The sequence below is a fragment of the Paramisgurnus dabryanus genome, chromosome 1 (genome assembly GCF_030506205.2).
Source record: "Paramisgurnus dabryanus chromosome 1, PD_genome_1.1, whole genome shotgun sequence".
Classification (NCBI taxonomy): domain Eukaryota; kingdom Metazoa; phylum Chordata; class Actinopteri; order Cypriniformes; family Cobitidae; genus Paramisgurnus; species Paramisgurnus dabryanus.
The window spans coordinates 48,121,787-48,142,990 of NC_133337.1; the positions used below are offsets into that span (position 1 = coordinate 48,121,787).

Genomic DNA, 21,204 nt, shown 5'->3' on the forward strand with positions numbered 1-21,204 from the left:
GTGCATGATTTTTCAAAAACACTTTGGAAAAGGGAGTCGGGCCGAGTACCAAAACACACTTGTAGCCAATCAGCAGTAAGGGGCGTGTCTACTAACCGACATCGTTGCCTATCAAAAGAATGTCCAGATTTGATTAGGGTACGGGCGTGTTTGTTTAGGTGATTTCAAATGTCAACACTGGCTTTCAGAGATCATACACCCTGCCTTTAAAACCTGTTGCATATTAAATTTACAAACAGTGTACTGGGTTATTTTCAGCCCAGCTTTGGGTCAAAAAGAAATGAGCCCAGCTGTTATATGTTTGACCAAACAAGCATAGGTTAAATTACAACCCAATGCGAAGGGTTCATCCTATTTTGACCCAGCACTATGGAAAATTACCCAGCATTTTTCTGTGTATACTATAAAAGTAACATATGAAAAGGCCAAATACAGAGAAAACACGTTTGGGTGGTTTCCCGGACAGGGATTATCTTAAGCCAGGACTGGGCCATAGTTTAATTAGGAAATTTAACTAGTTTCTTAAACCATTACTTGTATGCATTTTGAGGCAAAACAAAGAGCACTGATGTATTTTAAAATATGTCAGTGGAAGTTGTTTTCAGTTCGAACAGCTCTTACATTTATTTTAGTCTAGGACTAGTCTTATCCCTGTCCGGGAAACCAACCAATAAAGTCTTTTCATACATTTTTCTTTGGTTTCTCTCATTTTACAGCATTTTTACAACTCTGCTTTTTTAAAGTCTCCAGTGAGGTTTTGTTTGAACTGAGAATAATTCTGATTGTGTATTTTCAATACTGCGCACTTGCACACAATCTATCCGCCATGATCTAGGCCTAAAACAAACAGGCAGGTTCGCACAGGCAGCAGTGGAAACAGCACACACCACTCTCCACCAGCCTAACCCGGTTAGTATCGAACACATTCCTTGCAATTTCATTTCCATTGACAGATCTGTAAAAGCTGCAGACGTTAAGAAAGAGAGCAGCGTGGCAGTCAGGTACAATCTTTGCTCTTTCACCCCCGTACGTTTGAAAGCGACCGAACAGAGAGCGGCGAAATCCGACTCCCCGAAGCAAGCTCGTCCACGCCAGTCGAACTTCACAACGTTTGGTATTCGAGCGTCTGAGGCGGGTGATTAATTTGAGCTGAAGGAAACACGGCGCACAAATTATGCTTTGCTAAGCGCTTAAAGGAAACACTACTTTAGAGGGAGGAGTGAGTTTCTGACCTTGAGTATCTTTGTTAGTCTTGGATCAGATGGTCAGTTTAATGCTGAGTTCAGGGCGTTTATGGTTACAAAATATCGGTGCCAGACGCGAGCTGGGTCTATCATTTCATCTCATTACTCAGTTGTCACAAGGGATTTTGAATCAGGCATCAATGGACTTTCACCTTGTGAATTCAGAACTCAAAAAATGCACACACACACACCTACCTTTAAACAAATAATTTAAACCGATCCAGCCGGCTATGGTCTTATTTAACCCAGAAATAAAACAGTTTTTTGCTATTTCGTGAAATTATTAAACTCCTATATTTACCAGAATATATTTGCACTTTTAAAAAATCGTAATGACAGCAATTCATCAAACGTTTACTCAGCAGAAATACAACTGCGAAATAAATGATTTTGGCAGGATGATAAACTCACTCGTAAGAGTGATTTGTGGATAATCAGACAAAATGGGCAAAAATTGCATGAATAATTTGCAGAACCGTGAGCGAGACAACAGCACTGTTACACAGCGTGCTCCAGGGGTTGGAGCGTCGTCGTCTGTGGAGACATGGCTGAATTTGACTAATGCCTCTCTTGCTGTGAACAATAGAGACGAATGTTTCTTTAAATCCGAAATACTTAAATCTAGCTTTCGATGACTCCAGGCAAATATCATTAATCACGCGAGGCCCACCTCGCTCAGCACGCGCGTGCACAACCAGATGATGGTTTTCCCCGACTCAATCCATCACGCGCTTGTCGTGAGCGCGGCCCCTCGTATCGGCTGAGAGCCTCCGAGTAGGGGCCCTGCTAAGTAAAAGAGTTAAAACAGCTGTACCTGGCGCTTGCTGCTGCTCTCTAAGCAACCCAGCACCCCACTTAGAATGTCATCTAGCTCGATTCAAAAGTGCGTTACGCCACAGAGCTCATTGTTTGATGTATGGTTCCTCATCTTTACAATTTTGGGAATAACAGGTCTAACTTATCAATCTGGCACCGTGAAATCCCACAGCTTACGGTTTTAGCACATTATGCGTGGGGGTGATGTCATCAAGTGACAGCGCTTCCCCTTCTCATTTTGGGACTTTTTTTAGACAGGCCGATAAAATAAGAAAGGGGGCCATTTTAAAACATCCAATTTGCCTGAAAGTGAATCAAGTTATCTCCATTATTTTACTGTAGCTTACCGAGTTAAGGAATGTGACAGCTCGAATGCGCCGCTATTCACACCTTACTTGTTGCGGGCCACGCTCTGAGCCCTTCACATTCACGAAACTCGGTCGCAGCACGAATCCGCTAACGCGATCGTCATAATTGCCCTTAATGTCTAAACATAAATGTTTACAGCAAACTGCATTGTGATGTTTGGCAGAAAGCAGGGCCGTTTCGGAGACAACATGGGGGCAAAATAGAGGGAAAATGCTATTACTATTTGCGAGTAATATTTAATTAATGACTTTCATAAATAATGAATAGAGCGGATGTAATTGCAGATGTTTTTATGATGACAGGCCGGGCTTTTTTCTCCCTCTTTTCAATTACCGTCCAGTACAGAGGAAGGAAGAGAGAAGGAATAGAGTTGGAGAACGAGAGAGCAAGCGAATAAGCAAGAGAAGAAAGAGAGAGAGAGAGGCTGGTGGAGGCAGAATTAAAGAGGCTTTTTGTCGCGTTTAATATCAATTCATTCCATGGACTGCTGACACAGGCAGTCCGGAGAGCCCAGGATTTATGGCTCCCTCTAATGGGCATGCTCAGAATCAAAGGCCTGTCGTCAGCACAACTTTAGCCACCCCTCTCTCACTCCCTCGCCACGGCCCCTCCACTCCACTTTTAAAGACACAGTCTCATTTACGACTCGTGTGCACAATGGGCCGGTTTGATTGCCTTGCCATTCTGATCTCGTGAGGCAGCTTTACACTGCCGAGACATTAGGAAGAAGGGTGCGTCATTAGGGTGTGCGTTCGGGGTCGTAAGGAAAAATCAATCTATCTGAAGCAGGGTTCTAGTAAGGTAACCGATCCTCAGAGGAAACACCCCAGACAGACGGGAAACGATGATGACATTGAGATGTATAGCGGATAAGGATGGTATAGAATAGAGAGTGAGACGCTGGAAATGTAAATTGTGCAAAAATATGATCGTTTGAAGGATCATTGCAAACCATTGCTTGCAATCACTGTTAAAAGCCATATTTTCCTGATAAACACAGACCAGGTTTACACCTGGAGCTGATGTCAGGTATGGAAAAATATGATCTTATTTGTAGTATTGTCAATGCAAAGGGTTTTACACTTTTCAGTTACATGGAGATTGAAAAGAAACCACCTAATTGAAAAGCCTATCGAATTTGTCATCATAGTGATGGCACATCAGATGTAGGGGTGAGCGGGGCACAAACTAACATGGGGTTAATAGTAACGCAGCTACTTTACATATTTATACAGGGCCGAGCAATCTTTGCTTTTGGTCTTTTTCTCTTACTGTCAGAAGATGATCTCCTGTCAATCTTTGAAAAGTTTGATGTGTTTTGGTTAAGATATTGAACAAAGAGTGTTTTGGAGGCATAAAAGTACATTTCTTCGGGCTCTATCTTACACCCAACGCAATGCAGCGCAATGCGCGACGCAAGTGTATTTTGCTAGTTTCCACCCTGCACAATGATCATTTTCACGTTTAGCGCCACGTTGTTTTAATAGCAAATGCATTTGCGCCCCCTTTTGCGCCCATGGGCGTTCTGGTCTGAAAACGAGGTGTGTTCAGGCGCATTGTCGGCGCGTTGGTATTTTGAGGCAACTAAAACAGACTACGCCATTGACCAACAAAACCCTGCTCTAAAGTCTAAAGTCAATGGCGCAATATGTTTTTTGTTATTTAAAGAGCGCGTTAGTAATATACGCCTATAAACGGGACGACAACGCGGGTTTGCTTAAAGGAACAGTATGTAAGATATTTATATCGATTAATCATAAAATGGCCCTGATATGTCACTAGACATTAAGAAATCATTTTCATTTCAAATACTTATATTACTGACAACAGTGGTCTGGCCAGGATAGTGTAATTTAAAAAGTGGAGTTGCAGCCCTCAACTGATGTTTATGTTGTCATGTTGTTTATTGGCCACCAGTTGTGTGATTGCAGTACCAGTTTTAGGCACAAGTTTTGTGATTGCAATACCAGTTTTGGCCACAATCCTACATACTGTTCCTTTAACACATACATGAATGCGCAGCAGCACAAAAACGCTTTTAAATATGAAAGATTAAAGGATTGAATGTAAAAGATTATTATTGAGTCTCTTGGACATAAATGAGGACCGATTATGAGACGTTAGAAGGCACAAAGAGCTGCTTCACCTGTAGTCTGGTAAGTAAATGCTTTGTTTTAAACAAGTGCATCTGTTTTTAAATGTTTTTTTTTTAAATGCTACCTCACGGATGTATTGTATATGATGACTTTGTACCTGTGGATATGGTGAGATGAGAAACATTTTTAAGTAATGCTTAAAAAAAACTGACGCTGTCCAAGTGCTGAAACGTGCGGTTAGCCGTTTGTAAATTCTTTATCTCCTGTTTGTTAAAAATAAAGTATTTTTAGAGTACAAACCTTTTCTTACTTACTTGTAAATTATTTTTTGATGATATTGGATAGCCATACATTTACAGCAATTAAATCTTTCACCGCCATTGACGAGATATCTCGTCAATTAAGAGAAAACACTTCCCTGCCAATGACGAGATTTTCCGTCTTTCTGCAATACCCCTATTAACCGCAACTTATACAACCGGAAAGTAGCGCCTCATGTGAAAGTGAAAGATCTCCGTGTATGTTTTAAAGATCGCTCTGCATCTGATCTCTATTAAAAGTCCTTCGCAAAAATGGAATTATCTCAGCTTTTTGCTCAAAATTGGGTGTTTTTGAATGAAAATTAATGTTTGAGAGGTGATTACAAGAGAACTAATGAAGGTAGGATGAAACGTTTTTTTTTTTTTTTTTTTTTTTGAAAGCAGAGGGTCTGTTCTTTCATCTGATATATTGTTTGTTTATATATTTAAAGAAGAACATTTTCTGGAAGGCATTAAACTTTTGTGAAAATCATGAAAATGCTGGCGCTGGCTGGCAACTTTTTTTAAAAAATGCTGGCGGGGAAAGAGTTAAAAGCCTGCTTTTTTACTTCCATGACTAAAAGAAACTGGGTTTTAAAGGTTTTAATAAAAAAATATCAATTTAATACAAGTGAAAAACAACACAATTATTTTACATTAATCTTAAACTGGTGGTCTTCTTCCTCCGCTTAGTTTTTCAGTTTACAAAGTCCATCATGTAAATACGGATTAGACATAGCGCCAGCTCAACTGGCTTTTAAAGGGGATGAGAGCTGAGACTCTCATTGGTTTATTGCACGTTATGCCCAAAATACTCCCATTACTCATAAAAAAAGGACCAACCCTTTTTGACCATTTTTGACCATAAATTAGCAAAAATGTGGATTCGGACACGCCCATTTAGACATTGCGCTGTGCGCTTTAGACAATGCGCTTAGATTGTTAAAATAGGGCCTTTAGTGTTCATTTGTAGCAGAGATGTGTGTGTTGATTGTGTAAAAAATATTTATCTAACTTAAATATTTTTTGAATGATAGAGCCAAAGTTAAAAAGCGTTAGGTTGTGCCCCGCTCTACCCTACAGTCAATTTTTCCTAAACATTAGCAGTTTTGCAGAGTAAAAATACAAGTTTTTTTGAAAGCAATAGATGTTTTGTTAGTTTTTTTCACTTTATAGATATCTAGTAACCCTCAGTATTCCCCAAATGGTCACAGGAGAGGCATTTGAGATGTTACTACCAGGTGCAAACAGTGATGTGTCTCGACTGACCACTTGATTAGAGTGCATCCTCGTTCACTCAACCAAACAGGACATCACACTCATAGGCTCGTAAAAAACCCACAACATCCACAAAAACACACTTACCTGCCCAGCTGGGAGTCTCCATGTACAGCTGTGGCCGAGCAGAGGTGGTGTTTAATTCCTGCAAGAGACAAACAGTGACAGGTTTTAAGAAATCTAACCAATTACATAAAACATTGCATTTCTTACAAAGAGGTATTGTAAACATCCTTTGAATGCGAAGGCCCGTCTACCATAACAAAGAGGTTGAGCTCCCCATTTACATCAAAGATTGCTCTGGAACTCCTTGTTTTTATGTTTGGACATTTTTCCCCATTTTTGTATGCCCTTGTTATGATAATTGAGGCTCAGTCAGGGGACCTGCCGGGTCCAGATAAGCTCAGAACTTCACCAGAACCACCAAATCCTTCACAGAAACCGCCAGCTGAGCTTCATGCTACATTGCTGCTAAAGTGGAACTGCCATGACATTCGGAGACGGACACAACTGCAGGTGTGGTGAACAAAGGGAAGAAAGCTCAACTCGAAAGAATACAATACAAATACATAAACTTCTTGTTATTTTTAACCCAATGCTGGGGAAATATTAGACAGAACACATGTTGGGATATAAATAAACCTATGCTGGATTATTGTTAACTCAACCCAGCATAGGTTTATTTATAACCCAACATGTGTTCTCTCCAAATATTTACCCGGTTTTGGGTTAAAAATATCATAACATGCATGAAACGCAAGCACAAAAGCCAGCAACTTCATCAAAGGAAACTGAGGCTTTGTTTACATTAATGCGTTTATATTTTAAAACGTTTTACTTTTACCACATTTACACCTTTCATCCAAACTACTCCAACTGTCGAGATAACTTTTTCTGACTGAATACAGATTTACTGTACTATCCATTTGGCATACGCTTTTATTCAAAGTGGCATGCAATACAAGCTATACATTTTATCAGTATGTGTCGAACCCGTGACTTTTGCACTGCTAACGCAATATCTACCAACTGAGCTATAGGAAAAATAGGAAGATGAAAAGAATAAATCGTGTTTGTTTGCAAATTTGATGTTATTGAGTGACTGAACTATGATCAGGTTGGGCTGTGTGTTTGTGATAGCAGGTGACCTCAAATCACATTCTTATTTAGAAAAAAACATATTTGAAAAAGCACATCACCCAGAGGAGGAGAAAAGAAAATGCCATACAGTGATATAAAAAAAAATTATGGGGAAAGATGATAATGCTGCAGTTTTTCTTTGGATGCCGAAATGTATACAACCGAACACAAGGCCCCAGAGAGTGAATACAGCACTCGGCACAAAAGACCCTGTTAGAGCATTACCGTAATTACACAGACATAATGGCCTTTATTGCGGGCTGTTCGGATTAAATATGCATAGTGCCCCGTCCATATCCACGGGCCTTGATATAAGTGTTGTTCCTATGTGTCATTTAATTGTCGACATTAATCTGAAATATAGAGCTACTGTATTTATTGAAAAACAGCACGCTGCCGTGCCGAAACTGAATTTCTTTCGCTTTCCTGCTCGTCATTATTTCATTTTCTCGTTACCTCTGTTTGACTCTTTCTCACTTAAAAACAACATCCAACCTTCTCTCTCTCTCTCTCTCTCTCTCTCTCTCTGTCTGTCTGAGAGAGTCTGTATATCTCTGCAGGGAAGTGTCTAATTCCATTCCAAGTGTTCCCCTCTGTGGTCAAGAGTAGAACTGAAACCCAGAGATGCAGGAAGTCTACTGGGAAATCCAGTTCACTACCGACTCGGTGAGAATTCATTTCTGAGGAATTTTGTTTCGCTTGCCTGAAAGCAGGCTCGCGGGGTTGGAAATGAATAACAGAAGTCTGTGCATGTCAACACATCCCTGAGTGTATCTACGTCCCTCCACTCAGCGTGCATGTACACAATACTATGTTCCGAAACCTAGCGGGTTGTCTACGGAGACTGCATTTTAAAACTATCATAGTCACACTTAAGTTTGCTCAAAAAAGTAGGTAACTTAATTTTGCTGCCTCGTAAAAGACTCCGCATTTTAGTCAAATTCCAAGGCAATAAAATAATCTAATAAATAAAGATTGTAAATGAGCCAAGGCAAGAGAGATATTGATTGTAAACATTGGTAAAGAAAAAAATAGGTCAAAATAGTGTAAAATAGTCTGATTATGTGGCTTTGCTGCCCATATATGAGGTTCTGTAATGGTTGGGATGCTGCTTTAAAGGCGGGGTGCATGATTTTTACAAAAAACACTTTGGAAAAGGGAGTCGGGCCGAGTACCAAAACACACTTGTAGCCAATCAGCAGTAAGGGGCATGTCTACTAACTGACATTATTGCCTGGGTTGCAATGTGTGGGGCGGGTCTATCACAAGAAGGTCCAGATTCTATTGGGGTAGGGACATGTTTGTTTAGGTGTTTTCAAATGTCAATATTGGCTTTTAGTGATCATGCACCCCGTCTTTAAAAGACAGTCGTCTTTGTAGGCAGTTTAGAATACTGTCTGTAAGATAGGTACAAAAGCTGTCACTGGGGCAGTACTCTTTTGAATAAAGTACACCTTTGTACTTAAAGGAGACATATCATGCTAATTCCACTTTCTTAGCTCTTAAATGCATTTTGTTGTATATTTGTAGTGTTTAGAAGTACATAAAAGTTGAAATTAGTCTCTTCAGGTGCTTTGTTGATATCTTTATATTCTGTTTTGGTCATATTTTCCAACCGGTTCTGATTTTTCTATTATCTATTACGTTTTTTGAACAATTACGTCACAGTATTTGCAGCGGAACTGCTAAATAAGGACATCGACTTCCAGCCCAACACTACGAGCAATCCGCCATTTTCAATTTCTCGCTGCGATATTGTAGTCCAAGCTCAAGGATGAAGAAGTTACGAGAGAGTAAATCAAAATGTTCGGTTGTTGAACCTGTGCCTGGTTGAGTTTTATTTTTCACGGAAATGTCATTTTTTAGTGCGCGAAGCACTTCAAGGAGAACTATTTCACCAACCTCCACCAGTATAAAGTAGGATTTGCCGATAGACTTCGTCTGATTGAGGGGTCAATTACTTCTATCTTTGGAGACGACGACCAGAGCACTTCGGTAAGCTGTAAATAACTTTAAAAACAGTAAAGTACACGGTTGTCATGGTTTAGCAGTGCTGTTTCTCAATCCGAAGGCTGCAGCCTGTGGATGTCGCATGTGGTCATCAACCCGGGATTAAGTTATAGCATATTACAACAATTTACGATTAACTAAGAATAATAGTCAGCTTTATAATTGTTAATATTTTGAAATAAGACAGCCGGCATTAACACACCATTGCGATACCGCCATATGAAGACGTTGTTCTGCAGGTTCGTCGTCTTCATTTTCATCTCGCTCCATTTCCGACTCTGGCGCGAACATATAAGGCTGGATAGACAAGTCTTCCGTTGTTGACATTTTGTGAATAACGAGTAAATAAAAAGTTTCTGTGCAGCTAGATAATCGTATCTCTGCTATAAAACTACAAAAATGGCCGAACGGGGTGGAGTTTAACCGAGTGTCACCTCTGCAACCTGGAGAGGGGGCAGGGTATGACGTGCATTTAAAAAGACAGTACCAAAACGAGTTGCTCTCAGATGCACATCAGAAAAGGGGTAGAAAGGGGGCCTGTGGGGCTATAATAATGAGGAATTCAGACCCAAGCATTGCAGTTTCGCTTTATATAGACCACAAATAGATGATTTATATGTAAAAAGGACAGATTTAAAAGCATGATATGTCTGCTTTAAAGGGGACATTTCATAAGTCTTTTTAGGATGCAAAATAAATATTTGGTGTCCCCAGAGTACGTATGTGAAGTTTTAGCTCAAAATACCCCACTGATAATTTATTACATCATGTTAAAATTGCCACTTTGTAGGTGTGAGCAAAAATGTGCCGTATTTGGGTGTGTCCTTAAAAATGCAAATGAGATGATAAAATGCAAACACTTACCGCCATAGTGGTGGTTTGTTAAAATTGAATCTCAACTGTGCTGTCAATTATTTTCTCTCTCTTTCTCTCTGCACTAAATGGCAGTGCCATGGTTGGATAGTACAGATTAAGGGGTGGTATTATTACACTAAGATCCCCTTCTGACATCACAAGGGGAGCCAAATTTGAATGACCTATTTTTTCACATGCTTGCAGAGAATGGTTAACCAAAACTACGTTTTTTCACATATTCTAGGTCAGTGGTTCTCAAACTGGGGTCTGGGGCCCCCAGGGGGGCCGCGAGATGGTGCCAGGGGAGCCCCAGTTTTATGACATTTTATAAAATACATTCATTTATCATGAATTCTGTGTAATTAAACCTATAAAATAAGGCTACTAACCAACAGCACGACTTTTTATAACTTAATATGTTTTGTTTAATTGAAATGTTAAATTTTAGAACAGTTTTTTGTCATACATTTTCTTTGGGGGGGCGCGAAGGAATGCACCGTACACAATGGGGGCCGCATGTAGGGCCCTATAAAATCCGTTTTATTTTTTCCCAAATTCCGTTTTATTTTTTCCCAAATTCCGTTTTATCCGTTTTAATTTTTGGCAATTATATTTTTTTACCCTTTACTGTTATTTTAGTCATAAAAAGAGTGTGCCTTTAATGTTAATGATTAAAATGTAAATGATTTGGGGAAAAACTGGATAACAGGATTACTTAATGACTATAAAAGATGCATTTAGACACGCACATACACACGCGCGGGCGCACACACACAACTCAATTCAATGCATTGTTTAGTGTTGTTGCAGGAGGCTACAACAAGGTGTCAAAGCAGTGGTGCCTTCAGAAGTGCCTTAAATACATCAATCCAGTGGAACGCGATCCATATTTTATACACAATCGCTTGAAATGCATATAACTTTACAAAGATACACAGGATAGTGATCTGACTTATGACAGCATGAACACGCAGCTCTTTGCACGTGCGAGCGAAAGAGAGACAGAGAGCGGCGCCATGATGCAGATGATTATATTTTAAATGCGAGGGATAGTTTGCCTCAGCTCGCTTGAAATGCATAAAACTGAACAAATACATGAGGATTTGTGTTCGCACTTCGGACAGATGTGAGAGCGCGTGCACGAGGTGCAGTGAGACAGACGTGGATGAGAGAGTGCATGTATCTTTGCGCTCACCGTGAACAGAGTGTTGACAAAACTTACAAAATAACAGTTCTCCGGTCACATAAAAGTCATGTGAGACCTGCTCGGAACTAAGTGCTTAGCGTCGAATTTCTTAATTTTTTCGCTGACGAAAGCAGAGTCGTGGAGAGCCGCTTCGCCATGGTTTCAGTGTTTTGGAGGGGGTCTGAAAACACGGGAGGGGGCGTGTTGCCCAGATTTACTTCTCCTGGTCTGCATTTCTCACAGACATACGTTCGTCTCCCACACAAAAACATAATTTTATTCAAAATATATAAAATTCCGCGAAATTCCGCGTTAATACTAGATTCCGTGTTAATTAGCCAATTCCGCGATTCCGTCCGCGATTCTGTGATCGCGGAAATTATAGGGCCCTACGCATGCAGAAAAAGTTTGAGAACCACTGTTCTAGGTTATTAGAAGCACTGGAGTCCCAATTATAGCACTTTTCATGATATATCCCCTTTAAAGGGTGCATATTAGTGCCTCTATATATTGGTACCAAATGTATATCTATCTATCCCTAAATGGTGCACATTAGGACCTTTTTAAAGGGAACTGGCCCAGTGACAGCTTTTGACCATTTTTTTTTAGATGTAGGTTTTGAAAAGAAGCAAAAGTGCAATTCACATTTTAAGGCATTTTGGGGTTTTACGCTTCCTTTAACTTGAAATTCGAATCACAGTAAATTGTGCTTGAAGCTGGACTTATAAAACTAAATACAAATGGAGGATATAAATTTAGCTCATTTTCAAGCAGACACAACACGATGCTATCTGTGCATTAGTGTTTCTTAAAATGTACAGTGTAGGTGCATCAAAGTGTGAAGGTCCATCGAGGGCTGACACTCGACCTTCTGATTGATCACAATGGATCTCACACCATAACATAGACACAACACATACACGCACACATATGAACAAAGCACATGTATTGATTTCATCCCGACAAAGCTTGTATCTCACAGCCTCCTGTCTCCTGTCTCCCTACCACACTGTCTCACTCTCTCTCTGTAATGAATTACCATGCACTGGGCTCCAGTATTTTTGGGACCACGGCCAAGATAATTTGTTATTTCATCATAAGTAATTAAAAGCTGTTTCTTTTCCTGTTGTGTCGGAGCTGATTAATTATTTGGACGGTAAGGAGGCATAAATAACCCAGAACTGAAGAGTGCCGTGGAAAAAACTAACAATAAAACAACCATCACTCGGGCTACGCTGATGTTGCAAGCAAAAAAAGAAAATAGCATCTCACTGAAGTCTATTTGCCCAGCAATTTAGCTTTGCACACAGCAATAAACACTACGCTGTTGTATGATGTGCAACAATGTCCTATCTCTACTACTGTATGAATGCATGAAAGCACATGACTGTATACAGAAGCAGTGCATTGTCAAGTCAGATGTGTATTCTGGACTTTCACAACATTGCTCGTGTGACCTGTCACAGCCGGTAGCACAAAACCCACAACAAAGACAACCAGGAGATTCAGACTGTCGATTTTGTGTAACATAAATGAATTACTATGCTTCCTGTAGCCACACTTAAAAAAATGCTGTGACAAATATTTTCTAAACATTTGGGTTATCCATGTTTTACCCAACCATAGACTGTAAAAAAGATGGACGACGAGACGTCGCTTCCTTACATTGTAATGAATTGAAGGCAAAATGTCCCACCACTGGTGCTGCCATGTTGCGCAAAAACGTCATTTTGGAGCCAGGGAATGCACATAAGGAATTGTCCATGGAGACCGAGGCGATACCATGGTATCAAACTTCCGCCCAAATGCTCACACGCTCAATTTAACACCCCTTGAATGTCTGATTTTACTGGTTTGCAGATACAACTTATTTTGTCGGTAAGAAATAACACAGAAATCGAAAACAAATAATTAGTTATATCTTCAATCTTCCCTCGAAGCTCAGAGAGTTCGCTTAGAGAAGCTGTCAATCACGAATGTCAATCATAACGACACGCTCCGTTTCTATAGCATCAAATTACTAGCTTAAATAAAACTTATCACAAAAATCATCAATTGAACATATATCAACATAATAACAACTACCTTAAAGGACCAAAAACATCTTTCGGAAAATTTTATTGGAAGTGTATTTTTTTTTACCCGAGTCCCTGTTCGTTTAAATGGAGAGGGCGGGGTTTATGACTTGTACTGCAGCCAGCCACCAGGGGGCGATCAAAGAGCCAGCAGCTTCACTTTATAAGATGTATGAGGCACACCCGTATCCAACCGGGTTAAACAAAACAGACGTTTTAATGACATATGTAAAATTATAGAAATAAACTGTTTTTGTGTATTATGGAACATTTCTGTAATTTATTGTGCCCGTTATTTTTACGGTATTTTCCGGCACCCCAGCTGCCGGAATTGTATCTTTTTTTACAGATTTTTTTACAGTGTTAATGTCAAATTACAGAACAAAATATATTTTTGTATTACAAAAAATTCTGTAATTTATTGTGCCCTCAATTAACCCTTATCTCATTTAACCCTCCATTTAAGACACTTTATGGTCAGTTATTCAGCCATTTAGAGTAAACCAAATAATCTAATTAAAACAGTTTCAAAGAAGGCCAATGCTTGAAAAAATGGTCCCTGGCTGTCACTGGGGGAGTATTACCCTTTCAAAAAGTACACCTTTATACCTAAACAGTTCATATTACAGGTAGTGCATATTAGTACCCCAAAGGTACATAATTTGGTCCCAAATGTATACATATCTGTACCTGAATGATACCTACTGGGATCTTTATAAAGATTACTACAGTGACAACTAGGGGCCAATTTTTCTGACAGTGTAGATGTTCACCTGTCCATCACATTAGATGGCTGGAATCTTTTTTTATAAACTATTGTTACAAAACGCAAAACCACTAATAATGCAATTGGCACAAAGCTTAAAAAAAAAAAAAAGATTCAAAATACTGCTTTGGCAGTAATACACATAAACATTACACATAATATCATCAAATAAAGATGAAATACAAAGCAAAACTAAGAAAGAAAAGCCCTTTAGCCAAAAGGATAGATGAAATACAAAGCTAAAACTAAGCAATAAAAATCCTTCAACCAAAACATGTTTATGTTCTTATAGAATGGCAACTCTGTGTCAGTGACTATATGAGGCTGAATTGATTTAGCAAAACATGTTTTAAACATCAAAAGATAGAATAATGCTCTCTATCAATTCCTTGTGCAAAGAAAACAACAAAAAGGAAGGTGGGGTTTGCTTCTACATCTTTTCAGGAAAGGATGAGAGCGTACGGGTTGTAAAGAGGAAAGAAAGAATGAAAAATGGCAAGGGTGGTGGCACGGCATAAAAGAGCAATTTAACTTTGTAATGCCGCGCCAGAATCCTTTTGCTTTGTGAAGCAGACTAGTTGAGCAGCTTACACGGGCTTTGGTAAATAGAGTTGTAACTTCATTCACCCTCCATTCACAGAGTAAATATCCCCTTCACACACACACACACACACACCAAAGCACAGTGGCACACACTGACCTGGAAACTCTTCTCAATTACTGACATGCTGGAGCTCATCAACTCTTCCTACAGGGAGCCTGAACAGAGAGCGAGGACATAAATATTAAGCCTTGAACAGCCCGTTGTAATTTGATTTTCATACTGGGTCAATATATGAAAGCCACGAGTGCTAATGCTCCCGTTTCGTATGGGGATCTGCCGGAGCTTCACCTCGAATTCCTGGGAATTTATGTGGCATGTATGTTTGCTTTTGCGTATGCTTGAGATTGGTGTAAGGCGGTCGGTTGAGTTTTCATTTAAGGGAACAGTTCACCCAAAAAATTTAATTCGGTAATACTATGAAACAAACTGGGGACTATGGACTGTAAAGCTCAAAGTACTGTAGAACGGATTGAAAAGCAGCATAAATGGTCAATAATTGGTCACAGGCTGTCACTAGGGCAGGACCCTTTTAATAGCTCCTCATTTAGGTACAGATACATTTGGAGTCGGAAAAATGCCACAAAAATGTCGGTGCATTTTTATTAAACGATTGATTTTATAGCCTAAAAACTTTGTTTACCTTGTTGTTTCGCGGAGTGCAGAAGGCGAAAGTAGTGACATTTATGAAAACACAAAGTGGAGTTAAATTAAATGCACTTCAAATGAGGCAAGTGGAATGGATTTGAGGAAGCAGCAGCGTGGAGGTTAAGGCTTAAAGGTTGTAGCTAAAACGCAGATCGGAGTTTAATTTATTAGGGCATTCATAGTGGAATAGATTTAACTGACGGCGCTTTGACAAGTGAACAGACATATGTGCTTAATTACAGAAAAAGTGAGTGAGTCCAATATCATTGGTCTTAAAAAGGGGGCGGGTCTTGTACTTACAATAGTTCCGATGCTATGTACAGATATGTATAAATTTGGTACCAATATGTAGCTTTTAGCTACACATACACTCACCTAAAGGATTATTAGGAACACCATACTAATACTGTGTTTGACCCCCTTTCGCCTTCAGAACTTCCCTACATGGCATTGATTCAACAAGGTGCTGAAAGCATTCTTTAGAAATGTTGGCCCATATTGATAGGATAGCATCTTGCAGTTGATAGAGATTTGTGGGATGCACATCCAGGGCACGGAGCTCCCGTTCCACCACATCCCAAAGATGCTCTATTGGGTTGAGATCTGATGACTGTGGGGGCCATTTTAGTACAGTGAACTCATTGTCATGTTCAAGAAACCAATTTGAAATAATTCGAGCTTTGTGACATGGTGCATTGTCCTGCTGGAAGTAGCCATAAGAGGATGGGTACATGGTGGTCATAAAGAGATGGACATGGTCAGAAACAATGCTCAGGTGGGCCGTGGCATTTAAATGATGCCCAATTGGCACTAAGGGGCCTAAAGTGTGCCAAGAAAACATCCCCCACACCATTACACCACCAGCCTGGTAACAATGCATGATGGATCCATGTTCTCATTCTGTTTACGCCAAATTCTGACTCTACCATCTGAATGTCTCAACATAAATTGAGGCTCATCAGACCAGGCAACATTTTTCCAGTCTTCAACTGTCCAATTTTGGTGATCTTGTGCACAATTAGCCTGGTGGGGTCTTTTGCTGTTGTAGCCCATCCACCTCTAGGTTGTTCGTGTTGTGGCTTCACAAATGCTTTGCTGTATACCTCGGTTGTAATGAGTAGTTATTTTAGTCAAAGTTGCTCTTCTATCACCTTGAATCAGTGAGCCGATTCTCCTCTGACCTCTAGCATCAACAAGGCATTTTCGCCCAAGGACTGCTGCATACTGGATGTTTTTCCCTTTTCACACCATTATTTGTAAACCCTAGAAATGGTTGTGCGTGAAAATCCCAGTAACTGAGCAGATTGTGAAATACTCGGACCGGCACGTCTGGCACCAACAACCATGCCACGCTCAAAATTGCTTAAATCACCTTTCTTTCCCATTCTGACATTCAGTTTGGAGTTCATGAGATTGTCTTGAACAGGAACACACCCCTAAATGCATTGTAGCAACTGCCATGTGATTGGTTGCATTAATGAGAAATTGGACAGGTGTTCCTAATAATCCTTTTGGTGAGTTTATGGCCTTTTTGGTACCGGTAGTGGGACTAATATAAACTCTTCAGGTGCCAAAGTGTACTTTTTTAAAGGGTACTGGCACATTGACAGCTAGGGACCATTTTTCGAACAGTGTATACAATGACATAATTTATATATTTTCGGCTTAACTGTCCCTTAAGGGCCCTTGATTTCTCACCATGCTAAATGACTTGGTCAAGCTGTCCCTCTCTTTTGAGTGACTGCCACCCCTGACTTCCTCTATCTCATATAGCTGTAGGTAAGCAGTAAATACCAGTTTTAGCACTTGTAGACCGGCTGAGATATTTAAGAGCATGGAGCGTACAGACGCACCGCCAGTCCTGCTGAACCACATGTTGCAAATGTTAATGAGAAATCCCAAATGCCAGGCCACTCTGGGGATCCTGCCTTTAACCAACCCAGCAAATAAATAATACAACGCAATACTATAACTTCACTGGACACATGCAGTAAAAGATAAAGAGGGCCTGGAGAAAGAGAAATGGGCTGAACGTACGTACAGAGAGCACACCTTAATGATATACAATAGAGCAATGCTGAAAGGGGTGTTGCATGATTTTAGACACTTAAAGATAAGGTTAGTAAGTTGTTAACATTACTTACTAAAGAGGTAACATGAACTAACAATGAACAATACTTATGGGCAAATCCATGCCTGATCAACCTAATTAAGTTTTTACCCAAAGTTTTTAAAGGCGGGGTGGATGATTTCGAAAAATACCTTGGAAAAGGGAGTCGGGCCGAGTACCAAAACACACTTGTGGCCAACTATCAGCAGTAAGGGGCATGATTACTAACCGACATCGTTGCCTGGGTTGCGTATGTGTTGGGCGGGTCTATCAACAGAAGGTCCAGATTCTATTGGGGTAGGGATGTGTTTGTTTAGGTGATTTCAAAGTCAACATTTACTTTCAGAGATCATGCCTTTAAGCATACTAAAATCTCAAATGTCAATATTTTGTGTTTTAAATACCCATGCCAAGTCTCTATTAATGTTTTTAAAGCATTTTTAGCATTATGTATTATGTTCACTTGTTAAGTTAGTGCAAATTTCAAAATTGTCACGTCCATAATGTGGTTTCTTCCTTATAAATGTGCAAAAAAAACCTTGAAATTATAATTATTAATTTTTTTCTTTGAAGATATGTCCTTTCTCCATTCCTTGTTGTATTATTGCTTCTGGTTTGTTCCTTTTAATTCACAGAATTCCTACACATTATGTTGTCTCCCAAGAACTTGTCCTTTTTTGTCACATTCATAACGCATGTATGTTTCCCTCATCTAAAATAGAAAACAAGAGTACACATATATTTTTCTGATGTCTGGACTTTATCATCAGGGGTTTATGAAAAATAAACAGATGGTTCAATATATTGGTAGTAAATGCATTCTTTGAGAAATTATATTACAAGATTTGACTGCAAATGTCACATACATAACGCTGGAATTACCCAAATATAATCTTATTACACTATTAACACCATTTTTTTTAGACAAAGCGTCTCTGTTTTATCTTTCTCTAGAATTGAATTATGTAAAAATAACATTAACAGGCTTTCCTCACATCTTATATGCACACAATAGAAAATGCTATTCAAGGTCTACATCTTTAAATTAAACTTGCTAAAATGTACATGAAATGGGATTTGCAACATCACGTCATACTTCCTCTTATCGTAAGAGTCGTTTTTATTTCCCATTCATTGGGTAAAACATTGAATATAGAACAAACAGACATCTCTATTAAGACCCCATTGTAGTTATTCCACAGCAACATGCACCCAAATTATGTTGGGCAGAGAGGATTCTGGGAAATGGAACAAGAGGACATCTGATGCAAATTGAACATGAGGGACATTGAATATTAAAACAGACGAAGCACCCCATTGACTGTGAATTTAAATGAAATATGGCACACCATAAATGCGGAAATTAAAGGACCAAAACAAAATCAACGACAAGTGAATAATTATCAACAACAGCTTGGTTTATTCCCAGTTTGAGTTGATTTACTAAAACATAAATATACAATAAAAAGTAACAAGGGTGTAAAGCATGTTGTTAAAATTTATCCTTTTGAGCAAGGAGAGGAGGGCGCCGGGCCGGATCCGGGATATGCGCCTCTGAAACGTTGTTGGTTTACCATCAGTGGCGTTCTTCGGATTTACCAAAACAACCTGCGCCAACTTTATTGAGGCCGATGAAAAGACGGTTTTATGATAATTATTCCGAAGCTGTGTGGATTTAGTGAGTTGTTAAAGTGGAAATCGAGTCATTGCTAGAGGTAGTAACGCTGTCGTCCTATTTTCATTGGAATCCCACAGTATATCATTGAAAAGGAATAGTCGTAATTATCCCGCTAATGCAAATGTGAGATAGTGACTTAAGTGTCATTGGAAAGTGGTAGTCCTAAATGTTGGCACCACCAAAAATCTCTTCAATCAAGCTAGAATGATTTTTAATGAGTTGGTGTGTAAAGCCCTTTCAAGATCTGTGTTTTTATTCTGTCTGTGCTTTACCCTAAAAAATACCTTTCTGGTCTAGTTCAGCTTCACAACTAATCATCCATGTGACTATTAGTTTTACTGTTTAATTTTATTGTGGAATCTCTCTAATTTAGATCTCAACACCTCAATGGACAATGTCCTCCCATAGGAAAGAAAAATCACCAATGAAATCTCATTAACATCCCATTAGCTTGTCCCATTAAATGCTTAAATCTCCTGTTTCTTGGGTTATTCTCCTTAGAAAAAGACCTTAGCCATTTTTGTACACGCCTCATACAGAGGTCTAAACTGTGTCTCAAAATCCCCTAGATCAAGGTACCAAAGTATGCAAAACAAAGTCAGAATTTCGACATGAACACTATTTTGGACATAACAAGCATTCCTATTACTACAAATATGGGACAATGCAAGCTCAACATGACACGATAGAAGTTCCGCCTGCCACTTAAAAAAGCCAATCAAGACTGATGATTCTCGTGGAAAGGGGCTCTATATTCATGAATATCAGCTGATGTCACTCAGATCTCAAACTTGTCTTTCGCCATTTTGAGTACCCGAAGTGGTCGCAAAAGAACTAGAAGCCATGCCTTCAATATGTTTTGAGAATCAAACGCTATTTTTACAACACTAAGAAGGCTCGACACAACATGATACTTTGCTCGAAGTATCAGCTGTGTCTCTACACGTGAACTCGACCAATGAGAACATTGTGAACACAGAGTTTACTAAAAAGAAGGTTTTAAAAACCTGACTTTGGCTATTTTGGTGTCCACTCGCCGCCATCTTGCCAGACAAAAGGTATCGATCTCCGAATGCGACGTAAGGAGGGAGGAGAGTAAAGATGGATAGCTCCTAAAGCATAGTTCCATATACATGTGCACGAATAATTCATTGTTTTGTCGCAAGTGAAAAACAATATATGACCAGTCACAGAAAGTAGTGACACAAGTCGGATCTGGTGCATTTTGAGTTATTCACAGCCTCTGAAAGTGCAGTTTCTAAGCTTTCCAACAATGTGTAACACATGGAAATCTGATACGATTTGGAGAAGTTGTGGCCATTTGAATATAACACATTCAAGAAAGAGAATGCAAAGAAAATTGAGAAAGAAGAGTTAACACTTTTCCCTTTTCCCTGCTGGAGAGACAATAGGGCTTATTTACATCTCATTTAGCTAAGCCATACCCCCTGTAAAGCCGTTTTGAGATACAGATGTTCTAGCATCATGTGTAGTATTTTGTGACAGAAGTCCGGATGATAACATGCAAAAATAAACATGACTCTTTTTACCTTTGTGGGCATCACAAGTCGAATCCAGTCTGTTTCAGATGTGTGAATCATCCATTGACCATTTTTGTCCACAAATGCATATAATCCGTGAAATAAAGATATATAGTCTATTGTTTACATCAGATTTCGCATGAACGTCTGGTAATAGAATATAATAAACAATCTGAGGACTATTTACATCGTAACATGTAAGGGTATATGAGATTACACTCCAGTAATTTACGTTCTGTTAAACACATGAACCCGCCTTCAAAGTTTGTATTTAAAATAAGTAGATAGTATAATCAAAACAGCGCTGTCGAAAACGTGAAGTCCTTTAGGGAAATAACCAATCGCTCGCTCGTTCCTCCATAAGCCAATGACTTCATGGAAAATATTGATAGACAAAACATGTAGCCAATTATATAACGAATTCTATTATCTCTGTGTGAAAAAGTGTGTGAGTTTCACTTCATGCTGCGCTGCAAGAACTGACAGACAGAT

At 39.3% G+C, this 21,204-nt stretch overlaps 1 protein-coding gene across 3 annotated transcripts in view; it reads right to left on the reverse strand.

Annotated features, from left to right (window-relative positions):
* Nucleotides 1-21,204, reverse strand: part of rbfox3a (RNA binding fox-1 homolog 3a) — a 622,611-nt gene that overhangs the window by 283,772 nt on the left and 317,635 nt on the right. For all 3 annotated transcript variants that reach the window (XM_065262753.1, XM_065262754.2, XM_065262751.2), the window contains exon 4: nucleotides 6,190-6,247. In XM_065262753.1, the coding sequence (XP_065118825.1) occupies nucleotides 6,190-6,211 (22 nt within the window). In that variant the 5' untranslated portion in view covers nucleotides 6,212-6,247. The remainder of the gene's footprint in view (nucleotides 1-6,189; nucleotides 6,248-21,204) is intronic.